The sequence below is a fragment of the Haliotis rufescens genome, unplaced genomic scaffold (assembly GCF_023055435.1).
Source record: "Haliotis rufescens isolate VD_foot unplaced genomic scaffold, xgHalRufe1.0.p SCAF_3, whole genome shotgun sequence".
In the NCBI taxonomy this organism is placed as follows: Eukaryota; Metazoa; Mollusca; class Gastropoda; order Lepetellida; family Haliotidae; genus Haliotis; species Haliotis rufescens.
The window spans coordinates 43785148-43802329 of NW_025964001.1; the positions used below are offsets into that span (position 1 = coordinate 43785148).

General features: G+C 42.7%; 1 protein-coding gene across 1 annotated transcript in view; it reads left to right on the top strand.

The window, feature by feature from the left end:
• LOC124123906 (adenylate cyclase type 10-like) overlaps positions 1 to 17182 on the top strand; it is a 44680-nt gene that overhangs the window by 14137 nt on the left and 13361 nt on the right. The window contains exons 11-17 of the mRNA XM_046487109.2: positions 4654 to 4730; positions 8409 to 8651; positions 9152 to 9305; positions 9513 to 9705; positions 10312 to 10386; positions 12784 to 13067; positions 16374 to 16596. Coding sequence (XP_046343065.2) covers positions 4654 to 4730; positions 8409 to 8651; positions 9152 to 9305; positions 9513 to 9705; positions 10312 to 10386; positions 12784 to 13067; positions 16374 to 16596 — 1249 coding nt within the window. The remainder of the gene's footprint in view (positions 1 to 4653; positions 4731 to 8408; positions 8652 to 9151; positions 9306 to 9512; positions 9706 to 10311; positions 10387 to 12783; positions 13068 to 16373; positions 16597 to 17182) is intronic.

The following is a 17182-nucleotide window of genomic DNA, read 5'->3' on the forward strand; positions in this document are numbered from 1 at the left end:
CAAACACGTATTCACATTACAGGGTATCCATGCGTCCATAATTTACTAACCTACTTCATACTTCCGTATATTGGTAATATAACTTAGGTCACCTATCGAGCCAAGGGTTCGATTCCCCACGTGTGGAGCCCATTTCAGGTGCGCCGTCTGACCAGCCGTCTTCCCGACAGTTGCTATGTCGATCTTCGGATAGTCGTAGTCGGATTATATCATATATCATACATGTTCTTGTTTGTTGTTTTTGTTTTGACGCTGTAAAATAATCGAGTCTGGAGCATACATTCCAGTGCCTGACATCATGATCATCAATCTGCGCAATTGAGATCGATGACATACATCAACCAGCAAGTCAGCAAGCCTGACCACCCGATTCCGTTAGTCGCCCCTTACGGCAAGCATTGGTTGCTGAAGACCTATTCTAACCCGGATATTAACGGGTCCATACATTGTCTTAACGAAGACTGACGTACGACTTAGATTGAGAGCCCGTACTTTCACACAGGAGGCCCAAATCCTGGTCTGAGCGCAATCTTGTAGGTTCTCCCCATCCAGGATTGCATCCTAAAGGCTGTCGAGACAACTGTTCCCAGTATGAACATGACACAGATTGGAATAAACAGTTGCTGGGATGGTCCCCCGCCAATAGTAACCCACAGGGTAAACGCAATAATGTTCACAAGCATATGCAGGGCATATATGACGTTGTAAAGACCGTATAATCTGCTACACTTCCAGAACGGCGGACGGCTCGATTGAGTCAGATTGAATTCCATGTCCAGTTCGAACCTTTGGATTGGTACGAATGAATACACCATGGTTATACAGAGCCACACTATGAGACGGGGCAGCTTGGCAGTGAACAACTTGGTGGGTTTCTCCTGGTAAAATCCACCATACCTGCAGCGAAGGTACACACAGTTCACCTGCTGGCTGCTGTTCTCGGTATGGTCTCTCCTCAATGCTATGTAGGTTGGGATGGTAAGAAAAAGACACTGGACACCAAACAATATAAATCCATAATACCCGAAGGCCGAGAAACACACGGCATAGGCTAGAAATCGCCCCCACACTTCACCCAAGCGGCACAACACTGATAGAATTTTGGCTTTCGTTGGCATGCAGTATCCTGCTCTACCCAGATCAAGATCTGTTAAAGCAGCGGCCATGCTAATGGAGGACAGAATTGGAGACAGAATTTTTAGGATATTTGTAAACGTTAACGTTTCCACGGGATGGTCTAGGAGGACGTACGTCTGTATCAAGGACTGTGGTCCTCCTTCGAGAAGACCCTCTATCATCTTGATGATGAGGAGACTGAGGACGATGTAACTGTCCACGATGGGGTAGCGGTCACAGATCTCACAGATGTTCCTCCAGACCTGCCCCAGTTGTAGCGATACCAGGACCATTCCCAGTCTTCTAAGATTCTTGTCCTTTTTTGTAGTCGTCTTCTCTTTACAAATCTGGAAAAAACACAACACGCTGCTCAGAAGAGATGGGGCGATGACAAAGAACAGCATTAGTGGCCACATCGAAATACCTTCTTTGTAGAACGTCACCACTTGGAAGACATCGGTGCCAATGTCGGCCAAAAACATAATAATGGCTCCCGTGGCAAACACCTTCTGCAGAGTTGTCGGCGTTCCTGCTAACTTTCTTTGAAGAATTTTGATTTCATCCACCGCTGGGTCCAGACCACTGTCCTCGAAGGAGATACCGATGTAGTCCTTCTTTTTATGCGTCTCTTTGATCGTCAGAAGCACGCTGTACGGTCGTTCTACTTTTTCCAAATCGGAATCTGATGAATCTACGTGGGTGAATGAAGCTTGGAGGAGGATTTCTAGGACGTGTTCCAGTTCTTGTATCCAGTTCAAGAAGGAGTCGTGGTGCGGGTAGGTTTCATGTTTGACGTCCTGTCCGTTATCGCAGGCCGACAGTTTGTAAATGTCTCTCACTAACAGAAAGAAGAAGAAAAATAGCTGACTCTGCTCCTTTTGAATAGTATTACACCATGGCTTGTCCCTCCGATAACACCTCTGCACGAATTCTATGTTGTTGTCTCCCTCTTTGTGGTTATCCAACCAGGAAAACAGTTCATCCTGACCGAGCTTGTTATAGTTGGGACAATTCAGGTCACTGCACTTCAGTGCACAAATAAGATACTTCCACTTTGAATCGATCACCTGTTTTGCTCTATGGTGAAGATTGCACATGAGACAACAACAATCACATACACCCTCATTACTACCAACCTCGGGGGCGGCAACCTTTCGTACGGCGTCCTCCACGACCTCGGTTTTCGTGAGGGGGGCTGTTTCAGACACGTGGTACGGATCGTCATTCGCGTCGTGTCTCTCATCTTCGTCGCTTTCTCCCAGGGGCGAGTAGTAAATCTCAGTCTTACCTGCCTCCCCGTTCTGGGACGGCCCTCCCCTCTCAACGTCGTCGTCTGCTGGTATATCCATCTCGTCTGCCCCGTCTAACAGATCCAAAGCGGACAGGTACACGCTCTTCGCGCTGCTGGCGAGGCTAGCAGACGACTGGTAGCGCGAGGTGGGCGGAGTCCTGAACCACTCGTCGTCATCTATCGGACTCGCTTCACCTGTGGCGCGGTTATCAATACTACTCATAATGAAACCTGGACTTGCACAGGGGCAGTGGTCGCTAGGCACAACAACTTCCCAGCTGAGAAAAGCAACACCGAGCCTTCTCACTGAAAGCTCATAAGAGGAACATGTAATCCAACCATGCACGTCTTTCTAAAAATCACTGGAGCGCAACGTATCCGTCAGGTATATATTTAAGTGTCCTTTGTCATGATGGCCCCAGTTACTGCACTCTTCTGCATAGCCATGCCTCCTGTCTCAACTCGTTGCCAGCGGGTCAGTGGGTCGCGATAAATCCCTTCGTCCCAGATGTTGAAGAATTACACAAGATTAAACCATTACCGGTTTAGCGTGTATTAAAACCTGACACTAATCAGCGGCATAGCTTGGACTAATCACAAACAACACAGGGCACCGCTGGGTTGTGTGTAGCGTGTCAAACTAAGATCTCCCGTCATGACTTCATCGTGCTGTGGTGACTTTATCGATCCTCAGTTAAGTAAAGAAGGGGTATGTGCGCCCAACTATATACCGTGTGACCGCTTTGAGGCGGACTATAAGCTCCTCTGAATGGACGTTTATGAAGGACATCTTAGATTGGTCGAACTGCCCTTTGTGAGTTTGTACAACACCAACAATTGCCGGTGGTGACACGTGTGTAAACACAGGTTTAGAAAAATGACCTTACTGATAACCCAATACTTCCCTACAACAGCAACGCTAAAACATGTCCTTATTTGTATTCTGTGTTTACTATGAATAACTTGCTGTAATTACAATTCTGCATTTATTGACGGGATGCGTTAAGTATGTAAAGTGTGTCTTTTCACCAAAGAATTAAGTGAAAAAAGCCGTATGGTTGAGAGATAGAACGGGTCACCATTAACCTTCACTAAAAATGAATACAAACTATTTACATGACAAATAGCTCAGCTGAGTGAGTGTCTCAACCGAATGCTGTCTTAATTTGGACTAAATATTGCCCTCTCGGCGTATTTTTTAACGCGGTATTTTAATGCATTCTCAGTAATCGATAACGGAGTTAAATTGAGGTTCACATGCACGGGACCAGAGGTGGTTAAGGTGCGGGTGCAGGCTAGAACCACGCCCCCCAACCCACATCTACACACACCTTATTATGCATACACATCGTCCGGGTCTCGCTGAAGTAAATGTATTGCGACTCTATCTGGTATTGTATATTACACAAAATTACATGACTGAACGCGAATTTCCAAATCATAAAATAAACCCTCCTTTAACACAACGATATTTGTGCTTCGTTCTTGAATTGTGTAATTAAACAAAATAGCAACATCCACTCAAACAGAGCCAGACACTTCGTGTCAAGGGGTCTCCAGTCCAACTCGATCACCGTGTCACCAGCCCTGACAATACATAGAATGATAAGTACATTTGTCACGGGACTGGATAACGTTGAGGTTTATTTACGTCGTATGTTAAATAATGTTCTACAAAAAACGTGACCACTTGTTTTGATATACAAGTATGTGTTGAATTATTTCCTACGTATCCAACACGTATTGTTTGATAGGCATTAATTAGAAGTTGACGGATGACTCAGAAGAGACAATTTATGGATAAAAGTTCTTTACTTATTGTAAAGGCGGTGTTTCGGTATAGATCATTATACCGTTGTCAAGGATTTATACCGAAACGTCGGCTTTACAGCAAATAAAGAAGTTGTTATCTATAAATTGTCATTACTTTCTTATCCATCACGAACTTGCAGTACGTTTTGCCCAAACATTAAATCAAACGGCTGTATGTTACATATGGATTTATGTGCTTACATCATATGTGTAATTGACATGTACATTCGACCAAGGACACGAAGAAATAGTCAATTTAATTTTACATTTCAACGATACTACGTTCCCAGTCTCTCAAAACTGCGATGTTTTTACAACACACTGTCAATATTTTACCGTTAAGTAAACATAGCTGAAGACAATAAAGCTGTGGTTGTGCGTTAATTTGACCGTGTGACACCTTGTAAAGAGCGGCGTTCTTTTGTCTCTTTCAGAAGAGTGTCAATTGGGGTAACAACGGGGACGACATTCTGCGGCGTGATCGGCCATGCACGACGCCATGAATACTCCGGTAAGTCCCCCCCCCCCCACACACACATCACCGCCCAAACAAACACATATGACAGACGGGTTTTTTTTATGTCTCACTCGTAGATACGGTAAAAAGCGAGATTATATACATGCATGACAACAACATATACGACCAATCGCACAGATTTATGAGGTGAGGTGAAATTGGGTTTAACGTCGTGTCCAAGATTATCGCACTTATATAGCGACGTGCATGCACGTGTGTGTGGCTGCTTGTACCAGTCCGGACTGATGCCGATATGTAGTGCTAGCTCACTGAGATACCATGAATCAACCTACCAATATAAAAAAAAAAAACACCGAAATTAAAAATATCACAAAGGAGAAAATCTTCCAAAAAGTGGCAAAATAACTATCAGAAATCTGATTGCAAACTAAAACAACTGCTACAAAAGCCACTCCAAAAAACAAAAATCCATCATAAATCCCCAAATTAAGTAAGCAACCCTAAAAACCCCACCTAGGTTGCCTCACCTTTCCGGACATACCCTTTTCAACCAAACACTAAATGGCCTGGCGGGCCCGTGCGCGAAATGTCGGAAAGCGCACGTTAAATTCCCAATTTAAGTAAGTAAGATACCATGCCGCAGACCAAGAAGGCGGTCCCAGATCTATGAGAGAGAATACAACAAAATTGGTAAATATACATAAAATGTCATTTTATAAGGAGACTAAAATTGCTGCTCATGCACAGTATATCTAACATACATACTCTAATGTATTTATATACATATACGTGCACATACATTATCCATATATAACATCTGTCGGAGCTTAATGATTAATTAAAATTTCATAGCAGGTTTTGGCAACACAATAGACAAGATCTGGGTTTGCTAATATACGTTATATTAGAATAGCGTTAAAGTAGGGAATAGTAAAGCTACAGGAAGTAGGAAGGGTTGCCCTCTAGTCGTTATATATTGGTCATAAAGGTAAAACATGTTCGATACAGTCTGCACAATTAAAACAGCATCTTTCTTCATATATGTGTAGTATGTATTGCACGCATCCAGAAACACTTGTCAAACAGGTCTTATATAATCATGGAAAAAAGTTAAGCACAGCTGACTACGTGTTTCCATGAAATAGCCATTTTTAAAAATCGTATCCTGTATTATCTAATAACATGGTCCATGGCAATAGTTTTTTTAGTCCCCTTTCAATTGTTTCATCTGCATCTGTGTATCATCTGATGTGCACTTGTACTCACGCCCATCTAGAATAATACAGTCCTATTTCAAATTTTGTTTAATTTTACCAATGAGATCAATGTCATGTGTCAGTGTTTCAGGATATATGAGAGTAAACATGGAGTGGCGTTAATTATTGTCTCCCCATACAATGAAACCTTATTTATCCGGACCAAATCGTTTCCAGTAATATCGTCCGGATGGCTTTTCCCGAGTAACAGGGTCTGGATTATCGAGCGTTCACTGAACATGTATATCAAGTCGGCTTGTGTCATGATTCACGTGAGATAAAATGTTTCTATGTTTTCCGTTAAATGTTGGAGGAAGATTTTGTATTAATATTACGTCCGCCTTTCAAGTGTAACTTGACACTGGTGTAAGGGAAATGAGTGTCATGTAGTTGTTAGTCCTGCTCAATGTGTTACCGTGTCACACTGACATATCACAACCGGTGTTGTCGCCGGAACCCGGAACTGTGGCACCTCGTTAGACGTGATTAGTCACACTAGTTTTGTGGTCAGTAAAGACCAAAGCGAACATGTAAACCATTTATCTTTGTTTGTAATTGTTAACTGCCAACGGGGTAATATAGTAGTTTCAAGGCATGACATGAATAGGTACATCTTTAGAGACAACTTCTAGGCATATTTTATAAGACGAATAGGCACATCTCTAGAGATAACTTCTAGGCATAGTTGACAACATGAATAGGTAAATACATTTAGAGACAACTTCTAGGTTGGGTTGATAACATGAATAGGTAAATGCATTTAGAGTCAACTTCTTAGTAGGGTTGATAACATGAATAGGTACACATGTAGAGACAACTTCTAGGTTGGGTTGATAACATGAATTGGTAAATACATTTAGAGACAACTTCTAGGTTGGGTTGATGACATGAATTGGTAAATACATTTAGAGACAACTTCTAGGCAGGCTTGATAACATGAATATGAACATCTGTAGAGACACATTCTAGTTTGGGATGATAACATGAATAGGTAAATACATTTAGAGACAACTTCTAGGCAGGGTTGATAACATGAATATGAACATCTGTAGAGACACATTCTAGGTTGGGATGATAACATGAATAGGTTAATACATTTAGAGACACCTTCTTAGTAGGGTTGAAAACATGAATAGGAACATCTGTAGAGACACATTCTAGGTTGGGATGATAACATGAATAGGTTAATACATTTAGAGACAACTTCTTAGTAGGGTTGATAACAGGAATAGGAACATCTGTAGAGACAACTTCTAGGTTGGGTTGATAACATGAATAGGAACATCTGTAGAGACAACTTCTAGGTTGGGTAGATAACATGAATAGGTAAATACATTTAGGGACAACTTCAAGGCAGGATTGATAACGTGAATAGGTACTTCTGTAGAGACAACCTCTAGGCAGGGTTGATAACACGAATAGGTACATCTTTAGAGACAACCTCTAGGCAGGGTTGATAACATGAATAGGTAAATACATTTAGAGACAACTCGGCAGGGTTGATAACATGAATAGGTACATCTTTAGAGACAACCTCTAGGCAGGGTTGATAAAATGAATAGGTACAACTGTAGAGGCAACCTCTAGGCAGGGTTGATAACATGAATAGGTAGATCTGTAGAGACAACCTCTAGGCAGTGTTGATAACATGAATAGGTAAATACATTTAGAGACAACTTCAAGGTTGGGTTGATAACATGAATAGGTAAATCTGTAGAGACAACCTCTGGGCAGGGTTGATAACACGAATAGGTAAATACATTTAGAGACAACCTCTAGGTTGGGTTGATAACACGAATAGGTACATCTGTAGAGACAACCTCTAAGCAGGGTTGATAACATGAATAGGTAAATACATTTAGAGACAACTTCTAGGCAGGGTTGATAACATGAATAGGTACATCTGTAGAGACGACTTCTAGGTTGGGTTGATAACATGAATTGGTAAATACATTTAGGGACAACCTCTAGGCAGTGTTGATAACGGGAATAGGTAAATACATTTAGAGACAACTTCTCGGCAGTGTTGATAACATGAATAGGTAAATACATTTAGGGACAACTTCTAGGCAGTGTTGATAACGGGAATAGGTAAATGCATTTAGGGACAACTTCTAGGCAGTGTTGATAACATGAATAGGTAAATGCATTTAGGGACGACTTCTAGGCAGTGTTGATAACATGAATTGGTAAATACATTTAGGGACAACTTCTAGGCAGGGTTGATAACATGAATAGGTAAATGCATTTAGGGACGACTTCTAGGCAGTGTTGATAACATGAATAGGTAAATACATTTAGGGACAACTTCTAGGCAATGTTGATAACATGAATAGGTAAATACATTTAGGGACAACTTCTAGGCAGTGTTGATAACGGGAATAGGTACATGTGTGGTTTACAACTTATTAGTTGGGTGATAACAACTCATTGTCTTCTCGCTTTGTCTGTACAGTGATAGGACGGAAAGTCAATATGGCGGCCAGGCTGATGATGCACTACCCTAACAAGGTCACGTGTGATGACGATACTTTCCAGTCGTGTCGTCTGCCACCCGAAAACTTCGTTGTCTTGGTTACCAAACGAATGAAAGGTCTCCAGAATATAGGACTCATCCGTGAATTCAACCTCCCCGATGTAAACAAAGAAAGCTCAGAAATTGAGAACAGCCTTCCGTACTTCGTGTACCCCTTGTTAGGTGAGAGATATTAAATATGGTGTAATACTCGTTTTAATATAAGGGACCGACTTTGATATTCGGTATGGAGGGTGTGTGATGGGATGGTCGGATGCTAGGATTTTGTATGGAGATAAGATATTTCCCTTAGCTTCAAATCCAGGTATCTTTTTATTTATAACTAAGAGCCTGATGTTTTAAAAGGAAAGACATCTTGCAACAATGAAGTGTTTGTGGCAGGCAATTTCTTTTGGTTTCAACAGCCTGAAACATAATTATTTTGTCAAGTTTCAAGCAACCGCCCCACTACCTCACCGCCAAGAATATCAAATGGACGGCCCCTAAGATTCACGTATCAGCACCATTTACCAATCTATATATGAGGAAAAGCTTCTGACTGTTAGTGTTAAGAAACAGAAACCAGTGCATCCTCTTGTACTTCTCATTGGTGTCGAACTGGTGTTCCGACAAATCAAACTAGCGAAAACCGTGGTGTATTTTTTTAAGTTCTTCCACTGCAGGACGGAACGAGGAGAAGAACATGTTCCTAGGTGAGATCCACAACATCCTGGACAACGGCAAACACCGCCATCTTGTATTCGTGGGGTCCGCTGGGATGGGCAAGACTAGACTGCTGGATACTCTGTGTTATATAGCTGCCCAGGAGAACCTGAAGTATGTCAATGTCATGTCCTGATGTCACAAGAGAACCTTACATACATACGTACGTACGTACGTACGTACAAGCGTGCGTGCGTGCGTGCGTACGTACGTACGTACGTGAGTGAGTGAGTGAGTGAGTGAGTGAGTGCCTCCATCTTCGTGTATTGATATGGGATTTCTTTGTTTGGCATACACCAATACAGCTTATTTCCACCACAGAGTGATCAGCTGCAGCTTGAACCTCCTGAATGTCAACACGGCGTACTTTCTGGCCAGACATCTTCTCCGGATGTTGCTGTCGAGTTGCGGCTACTCGCAGGAGGTGGAGAAGGAGCCTGCTGTAATGGAAACCATGAGGTTGTGTGGCATGGACCAGCACATTGCAGCAGTTATCGACCTACTGTCCACAAAGGTATGGTGGTGTCGTTCACTCCTCAGCGTCGTCACGATCACCCCGCCTCGTCACTGTTGTTCGATTCCCATTATGAGTACAATCTCTGGTGCCACCCCGCCGTGATATTGGTGGAATATTACTAAAAGCGGCTACTTACTCACTGACCTGTCCTTTGATTTTTTTGCCAGTGTAAGCAAATGTTTCTTAATTTAATTTATCAACACAATCAGGAAAGTAATTTGGTATTTATGGTAAGCGTTATTGACTTGATCTTTGGTGAGCTTGTAAATGATTTAAGACATGGCATATCGGTCACACTGCCCTGAAGGGGCGCTTTGGGTGCCTTGTTCGACCTGTGGAGATGCGGTTTGGAATTGTCTTCAGCAACCCATGCTTGTCGTAGGAGGCGATTAACGGGACTGGGTGGTCAGGCTCGCTGACTTGGTTGATGCATGTCATCGCATTCCAATTGTTTAGATCGATGTTCATAATGTCAATCACTGAATTGTCTGCTCCAGTCTTGATTATTTACAGACCGCCGTCATATAGCTGGAATATTGCTGAGTGCGCGTTAAACAACAAACAAACAAACTTGTTAATCTGACCCTGATCCCTTTCTTGCAGCCCATACCACCCTCACATATGAACCAAGCATCTATAACAGCTCGGACGCAGGTCTTTGAGTTCCTCACGCATATGGTGAGTGTCTTCACAACGAGTGCGTGTGTGTATTGGGCTCACGCGACTCTGTACTGTTGTAAGTTGTATGACGGCGTGTCAGCTTCATGTGGGAGGAAAGCCCGATGTGATGCAGTGAATCTTTGGTGAAACCGAACACGCATAATACTGACAAACAACGGATCATAATGAAGGAGAAGGTGGTGGGGAGGTGAAGTGGGGTTTAACATGAATACCCCACTCAGACACAGTATAATAGAGGGGCGGTCGGGTAGCCTAGTGGTTAAAGCGTTCGCTCGTCACGCCGAATACCCGGGTTCGATTCCCGACATGGGTACAATGTGTGAAGCCCATTTCTGGTGTCCCCCGCCGTGATATTGCTGGAATATTGCTAAAAGCGGCGTAAAACTTTACTCACTCACTCACAGTATAATAGCTCCAAGTTGACCAGTCCTTGTTTCAGCACCTTAATGCTAACTGTGACGCCCCCGGGGATCGACAGTTCTTGTCCACTGAGATACCATACCGCAGTTTGACATGACTACGCCACTTAGACACAGTATACTGACACTGAGCCGACCAGTCCTTGTTTTAGCCCCTTATTGCCGAGCGCCAGGCAGGGTAACACCAAGTGCCATCTTTTAACCGTTTTACGTCTTTTGGGATGACGTGGCCGGAGATCAAACCCCGGACCTTACGCTATCCGGGCAGACATTCTATCCACTACACCACGGAGGCGGTCTACAATGAGGGAGAATCTGGATGCCTACATGAGCCGCCCCTGTGCAACCATATATCTGATGAAAATGCGTCTTTGTCATTTACGATTATAAAGAGAAAGTCACACCTTACACTGCCTTTCCCTTTCAAGCTGATAGACATGAAAAAAATGAAGACAGTTCATCATATTAACTTTAAAAGAATTGACATATTTTAAAGATTTTGACATTTTTAATAATTTTATTAAAGAAGAACTCGATTTTCAAAGCCCATGGGGGTCAATCTTCTGCTCAATTAAACTCTAATGGTAGGTTCCCCGACCGCGTCATACCAAAAGACGTTAAACGACGGTACTTGGCATGCAATAAGGTGCTAAAACAAGGACTGGTCAACTCGGAGTCAGTATACTGTGTCTGAGTGGGGAATTCATGTTAAACTGCGGCATGGTATCTTAGTGGGCCAGCACTATAAAATCGGCATTAGTCCGGACCAGCACAAGCAGCCACACGCACGCACACACGTGCATGCACGTCGCTATCTAAGTGCAATAATCTAGAACGCGACGTTAAGCGCCACCTCAGCTCACCTATAATAATCAATACCTGATGAATAAGATCCTATTATTATCATGGTTATTGTTGCATGTTTATGCTTGCGTGCTCAGTGTATGAGTTACCACAGCAGATGGATCTACGTCATAATGATGCTTTGATCACAAGGACCTTCACGACCCTGATACTTACTTGGATGTTATTGGAAATAAGTAACGCCGCCTTACGTTGCGTGTGAAAATAGAAACGTAGGGCTTTAAGACGCTTTTGGCATCATAGCATACATATCACGGCATGGAAGACCTATGATGGGCTTCATGATTCGCCCACATGTCGGAGATCGATGCGATGCATTGTCCGTTACATGCAGTAACCATTACGTAACTTCATCATCCAGCTAATTAGAAGCCGTTCGATTTAGAATTGAGATTCATAAAGTATAAAATTGAATTTGACGGCAAGTATGCTTCTTGCAGCATATTTGTCCGAGAAACAAAATTTGCTATGATTGACCATAAGCAACCTCTGAATGATAAGGGGGCGGTGGGGTAGCCTGGTGGTTAAAGCGTTCGCTCGTCACACCAAAGACCCGGGTTCGATTCCCCACATGATAACAATGCGTGAAGCCCACTTCTGGTGTCCCCCGCCGTGATATTGCTGGAATATTGCTAAAAGCGGCGTAAAACAATACTCACTCTGAATGATATGTCGGGGGACGGGTGAGTCTGGTTATTGTACTCACGTGATACAGGACAACAGCTGTTGTTCTCGGTCCTCTGAACCGCCAAGCCCGCAATCGGTGCCCTCGTGAGGCGTCACTGCAATTCCCAGTAATTTGCACATAGGACATAACCTTAAACACGTAAACAAACAAAATAATATGGTTTTTTTATGTTAGAAAAAGTCTTTGTAACGTTGTGTCTCTGTTTCTAGTTTTTTAATTGAGTCCAAACTCCCCCGTGACGAGAAGAAACAAATCTGAACACTATTAATTATTAAAGAGGTTTTGATGCATTCGGAATACACTAATACCGATACACTAATAACATATACCTCGGATATTACTGGACACAGCTACTACTTAAAGCCTCTCTGCCAAGAAGCCATAAGACAAACTCACTCATAACCATGACGTTTTAATTTTCAGTGCCTTGACTCCATGGGTCCCACCGCCGTGATCGTAGACGACATGCACTTCAGTGACAAGGAGTCGTGGGCATGTGTCCAGGCACTGAGCGAACATCCTCATTGTCTCCTTGCCCTGGCCACCAGACCAAACGCCATAGAGAACCCTCCGTGCCCAGAAGCGTACAGTTTATTTAACGTGAAGACGTCCATTGTGACGGATGTGTACGGCCTTGACCTTTCTCTCGTGTCAGCCTTGGCGTGTCAGGTGTTAGAGGTCGTCAGTATCCCCAAGGATTTGGATAAGTGAGTCGCCAGACAAGATAATTTACTTGTAACCACAAGATAATGTGTAATGGCTTATTATATAGGTGAGCTACCGAACGCCTGTATGATGTTGAACATGTAGTACTTAACCTATAGGGAAGCTACCGATGACCTGTCTCGAGTGAAGTACTTTTGAAAGTTCCAAGATTCGACGAGGGTTTTTCGACTTAATTCCACGAGAGAGTTGCGACTAATTAGTGTATTCTTTATATAATCATCGGTGTTTTTTTCTGAGAAGATGTAGATAAATGTGGGTTCCTTGATCTCAAGTGGAGTCTGCAGCTCAGTTTATCTTTTGTTGGAATCGTCTGAAACGTGATGATCAATGGTTGACGATATAGACAATTATTTTTGACGTTGCGTCCATATGACGTCCCGTTGCTATGAGTCACTTCACAGACAATGGTCAGTTGGCATAAACTAGCTACATGTTACAGTTAGTGCGTAAAATCAGTCAATGTGTAAAATGACTGAAATGTACATTTAAGCAACCCCAAAATATTTCAATTTCCAAAAAGGACTTAAAAACATCACGCCGCTTTTAGCTTTTAACAGTATTCTAGTTATATCACGGCGTGTCAGCTGAATGTGGGAGGAAAGCCCGAAGTGATGCAGGTCTCAGACGTTTATCACTTCGGTGAAACCCACGAGCACGGGTATGGTGCTGACACACCTAGAAACGTGATTCAAACCCACAACCATAGGTTTCTGGTGTGCCAAATGGACGCAACTGCACAGCGAATCGCGTCGCCTTAGACAACTGACCCCCCACTCCCACCCCCACCCCTCTCAATGGTAATAAATGTTGCTGCACTAAGTCTTGAAGTAGTCATAAACGGACCTTCTCAGTTATTTATGACCTCTTTTTTAGTATGGTATGTTTTTTCTTCTCGGAAATGTAGGCCACCCGGCCCGTAGTTCACAAACAATATATTGATGAAAGGTTCGCCTTTATGCGTTCAATACATTTCTATAAATATAAATCACCTACAAATGATATTAATTCATATCATAGTGTTTTTCAATCCATTGTTTTCTCACATTGACACCATAAAATATGTTTGCACCTCGTTTCCATGCATGCTGGTTGTCACAAAGTTTCATGATATTGATGACGTTAAAGTGTCCTTTCACAACGCTAGAATACTGACTCCTCAAATTCTCATACAAGGGACAGATCAACAGAAAATGTTCTTCATCTTCGATAACTTTCTTTAAACAAACATTTTTCAAATATTGTCATCATCTTTTTTCGTCTTCTCATGCATTGAAAAAGTCGTTCTGTTCATATGTTGGGAGTTCAAGGAATTCAATGTTGATAAGTTAGTTGTGTCATATCCTGAAATAATTAGAATAGAGACCAACATGTCTTGTTAACGTATTTGAAACATAAGGAGAAACACAAACATCTTAATGGGAACTCAGATGAGGATCGAGCCAGATCAGGCCCATCAATATCAGGTTGCCGTTGTACAAAACAACCTTAGCGCTACGACTGTCGTAAGTCTCTGTTAAGGTATGGGAGTGACGATCACCATAGCGAGAAGATCGCTTTGTACAACGGCGCCTAGATATTTTACTTGTACGATACGTCTCTGCGTGAGGACGTGAGAGACCGTGGTTGGTGAACCCCGAGTGAACTCTCACCGCACAATCTAAATGAGTTGGTTGGTTCTTGTTTGTTTGTTTGTTTGTTTATTTTGACGCAGCACTCAGCAATATTCCAGCTATATGATGGCAGTCTGTAAATGATCGAGTCTGAACCAGACAATCCAGTGATCGATATTATGAGCAAAGATCGGGGTACGAGGACACGCTTTTAACCAAGTCACCGAGCCTCTGACCATCCGATCCTCTTACGACCAGCATTGGTTGTTGGAGACCTCTTTTAACCCAGAATGCACGTGGGGCCTGTGTTCTTGAGCCAATCAGATGTCAGCTTTCTGAAACGATTCTTCTTCAGTTCTAAAAAAAGAAAACCAACACAGAACACAAATATTCCTTCGATGGTACTCCCTTTTGAGTGTAGATACCACTGCGCTCAGTCCTGATAACCCATCTCTCCACTCGTTTTTTCTTTTTTAAGTATTTTATTCTTTTTGTATGTCGCGCTCAGAGCATGTGGGTGGATATGGCGTATTACAATTCGTCTCATTATCATTATTATTATTATTATTATTATTATTATTATTATTATTGTTATCTGTTTGGTTATTAGATTAAAATTTAAAAATGCAGCTAAGAGGGTTTTGGTGATCCTGGCACAGTCGGACTGGTTAGGCTCATCATCAGCTCAGGGCCCTTGCCTCCTCGACACGCAGCACAGACAGCGAATGGGACTTCTCCCTTGAAGCGCTGCCAAGTCAAACCCATCCAGAACTTTTCGGAGAATGTGAAGACTCCCCAACACTGCAGCCTCCTATATTACCCAGTTTGTCATAAGGGCTGTATTCCTGGTAGCAAACCCGGGTACTCTCCCAATGTCAGTCAACAGATTGGGAGGTACCAAACCTAAGGCACCGAGATCAATGGGGAGTCGGACAACTTGGTACTTGGCATGCAAGCGCGACATTTCGAAAGCGAGGTCCGCATATTGGCCATGTTTTTCCTAAATCTTGTCAATCACATTAGTGTCAAAGGGGACAGAAAATTCAATAATATAAATGATTTCATTGGATTTATCAAAAAGGACAAGATCAGTTTTGTTGGCCTGGATACGTATGGGGCTGTAAACGGGCCTATTCCAAAGAATTTGGTATTTATCATTTTCCGTGATGCCCTCTACATAATCCGGGTCGTACCATGGGTGGACCTCTGTGTCAAAACCACAAGCATGGGGAAGACGGTAATAAAATGATCGAGCTACACCATCATGTTGTTTAAGATACTGTGTTTGTGCCAAAGCTGGTCATCCATCTCATTAAATTCATTACATAATCTACATTTCATGTTTTCATTTTGATGCAAAACCACACATTGACGGTTTTGAGTGGAAAGGTCCTCAGCAGCCAACAGAAAGCCTTCACTTTTTAGGTCAGACGACTTCATCCAAGCGAAGGACTCTGCAGGATTGCTTATCTTCTCAACACACTGCACATAAACTCGATGCAGTGGTCTTTCAGAAAGCCTCTTCTGGAAAAACTGAGTCTGGGCCGACTTGATATGGCACTTCGCTTGGTTGACACTCATTTCTGTAACGTCCAGCAGTAGAGAACAATAAAAAACATGATGATGATGATTATTATTATTATTATTATCATCATCATCATCATCATTCATCTACAGGGTGTTACGGGACATGAGTCAGGGGGTTCCGTCATGGGTGGAACAGCTACTCCGGGACATGTACGACAAACGCCAGATCCTCATCCGCTACACTGACCTCGCCCCCAACACCTTCAGGGCATCTGTCGTGGCCCCTAAACAGACTTTCATTACCAAGTTGACCAATATCGGGAAGGCCACCGAGCGGAGGCGTCCCAGAACGGCCAGAAGATTTTCCGACATCGTAAGTGTGGCGTGCCAGTATTTAACGGAGACTAGGCTCCGGTCAACTGGCAGTCATTGTACAAATTATATAAGTAAACCCATTTTGTCTGTAAACTCTAATCTATTTTATTATGTAGAAGTTTATGATAACCACATGTCCATATACACGATGTCAAAGTTTGATACAAGTCACAGATTGCAATGTTTAGACCTAGCTCGAAAATGGGCATCTGATCGCGGGGAAATTGTCCCCCATTAACGGCGAACTTAGCAGAGGTCAGTTGGCAATCCTTCCAAGTTGGATTTAAGTCATTAGAGTCTGCAGGCAGTACTCCATGTTTGATTTAAGTCATTAGAGTCTGCAGGCAGTACTCCATGTTTGATTTAAGTCCTTAAATTCTGCTGTCAATAGTTCAAGTTTCATTCAAGTTAAAAAAAACTATGCTGGCAGTACTCCGTGTTTGATTCAAGTCATTAAACTCTGCTCTCTGTGTGTACTCACATAATGGATATCAATCATGTAGTTAACGTTTATCCTCACTGGAAACAAACCTTGAAACGTAACTTCTGAAACAACCATAGCCCTCAATACAAACATTATTATT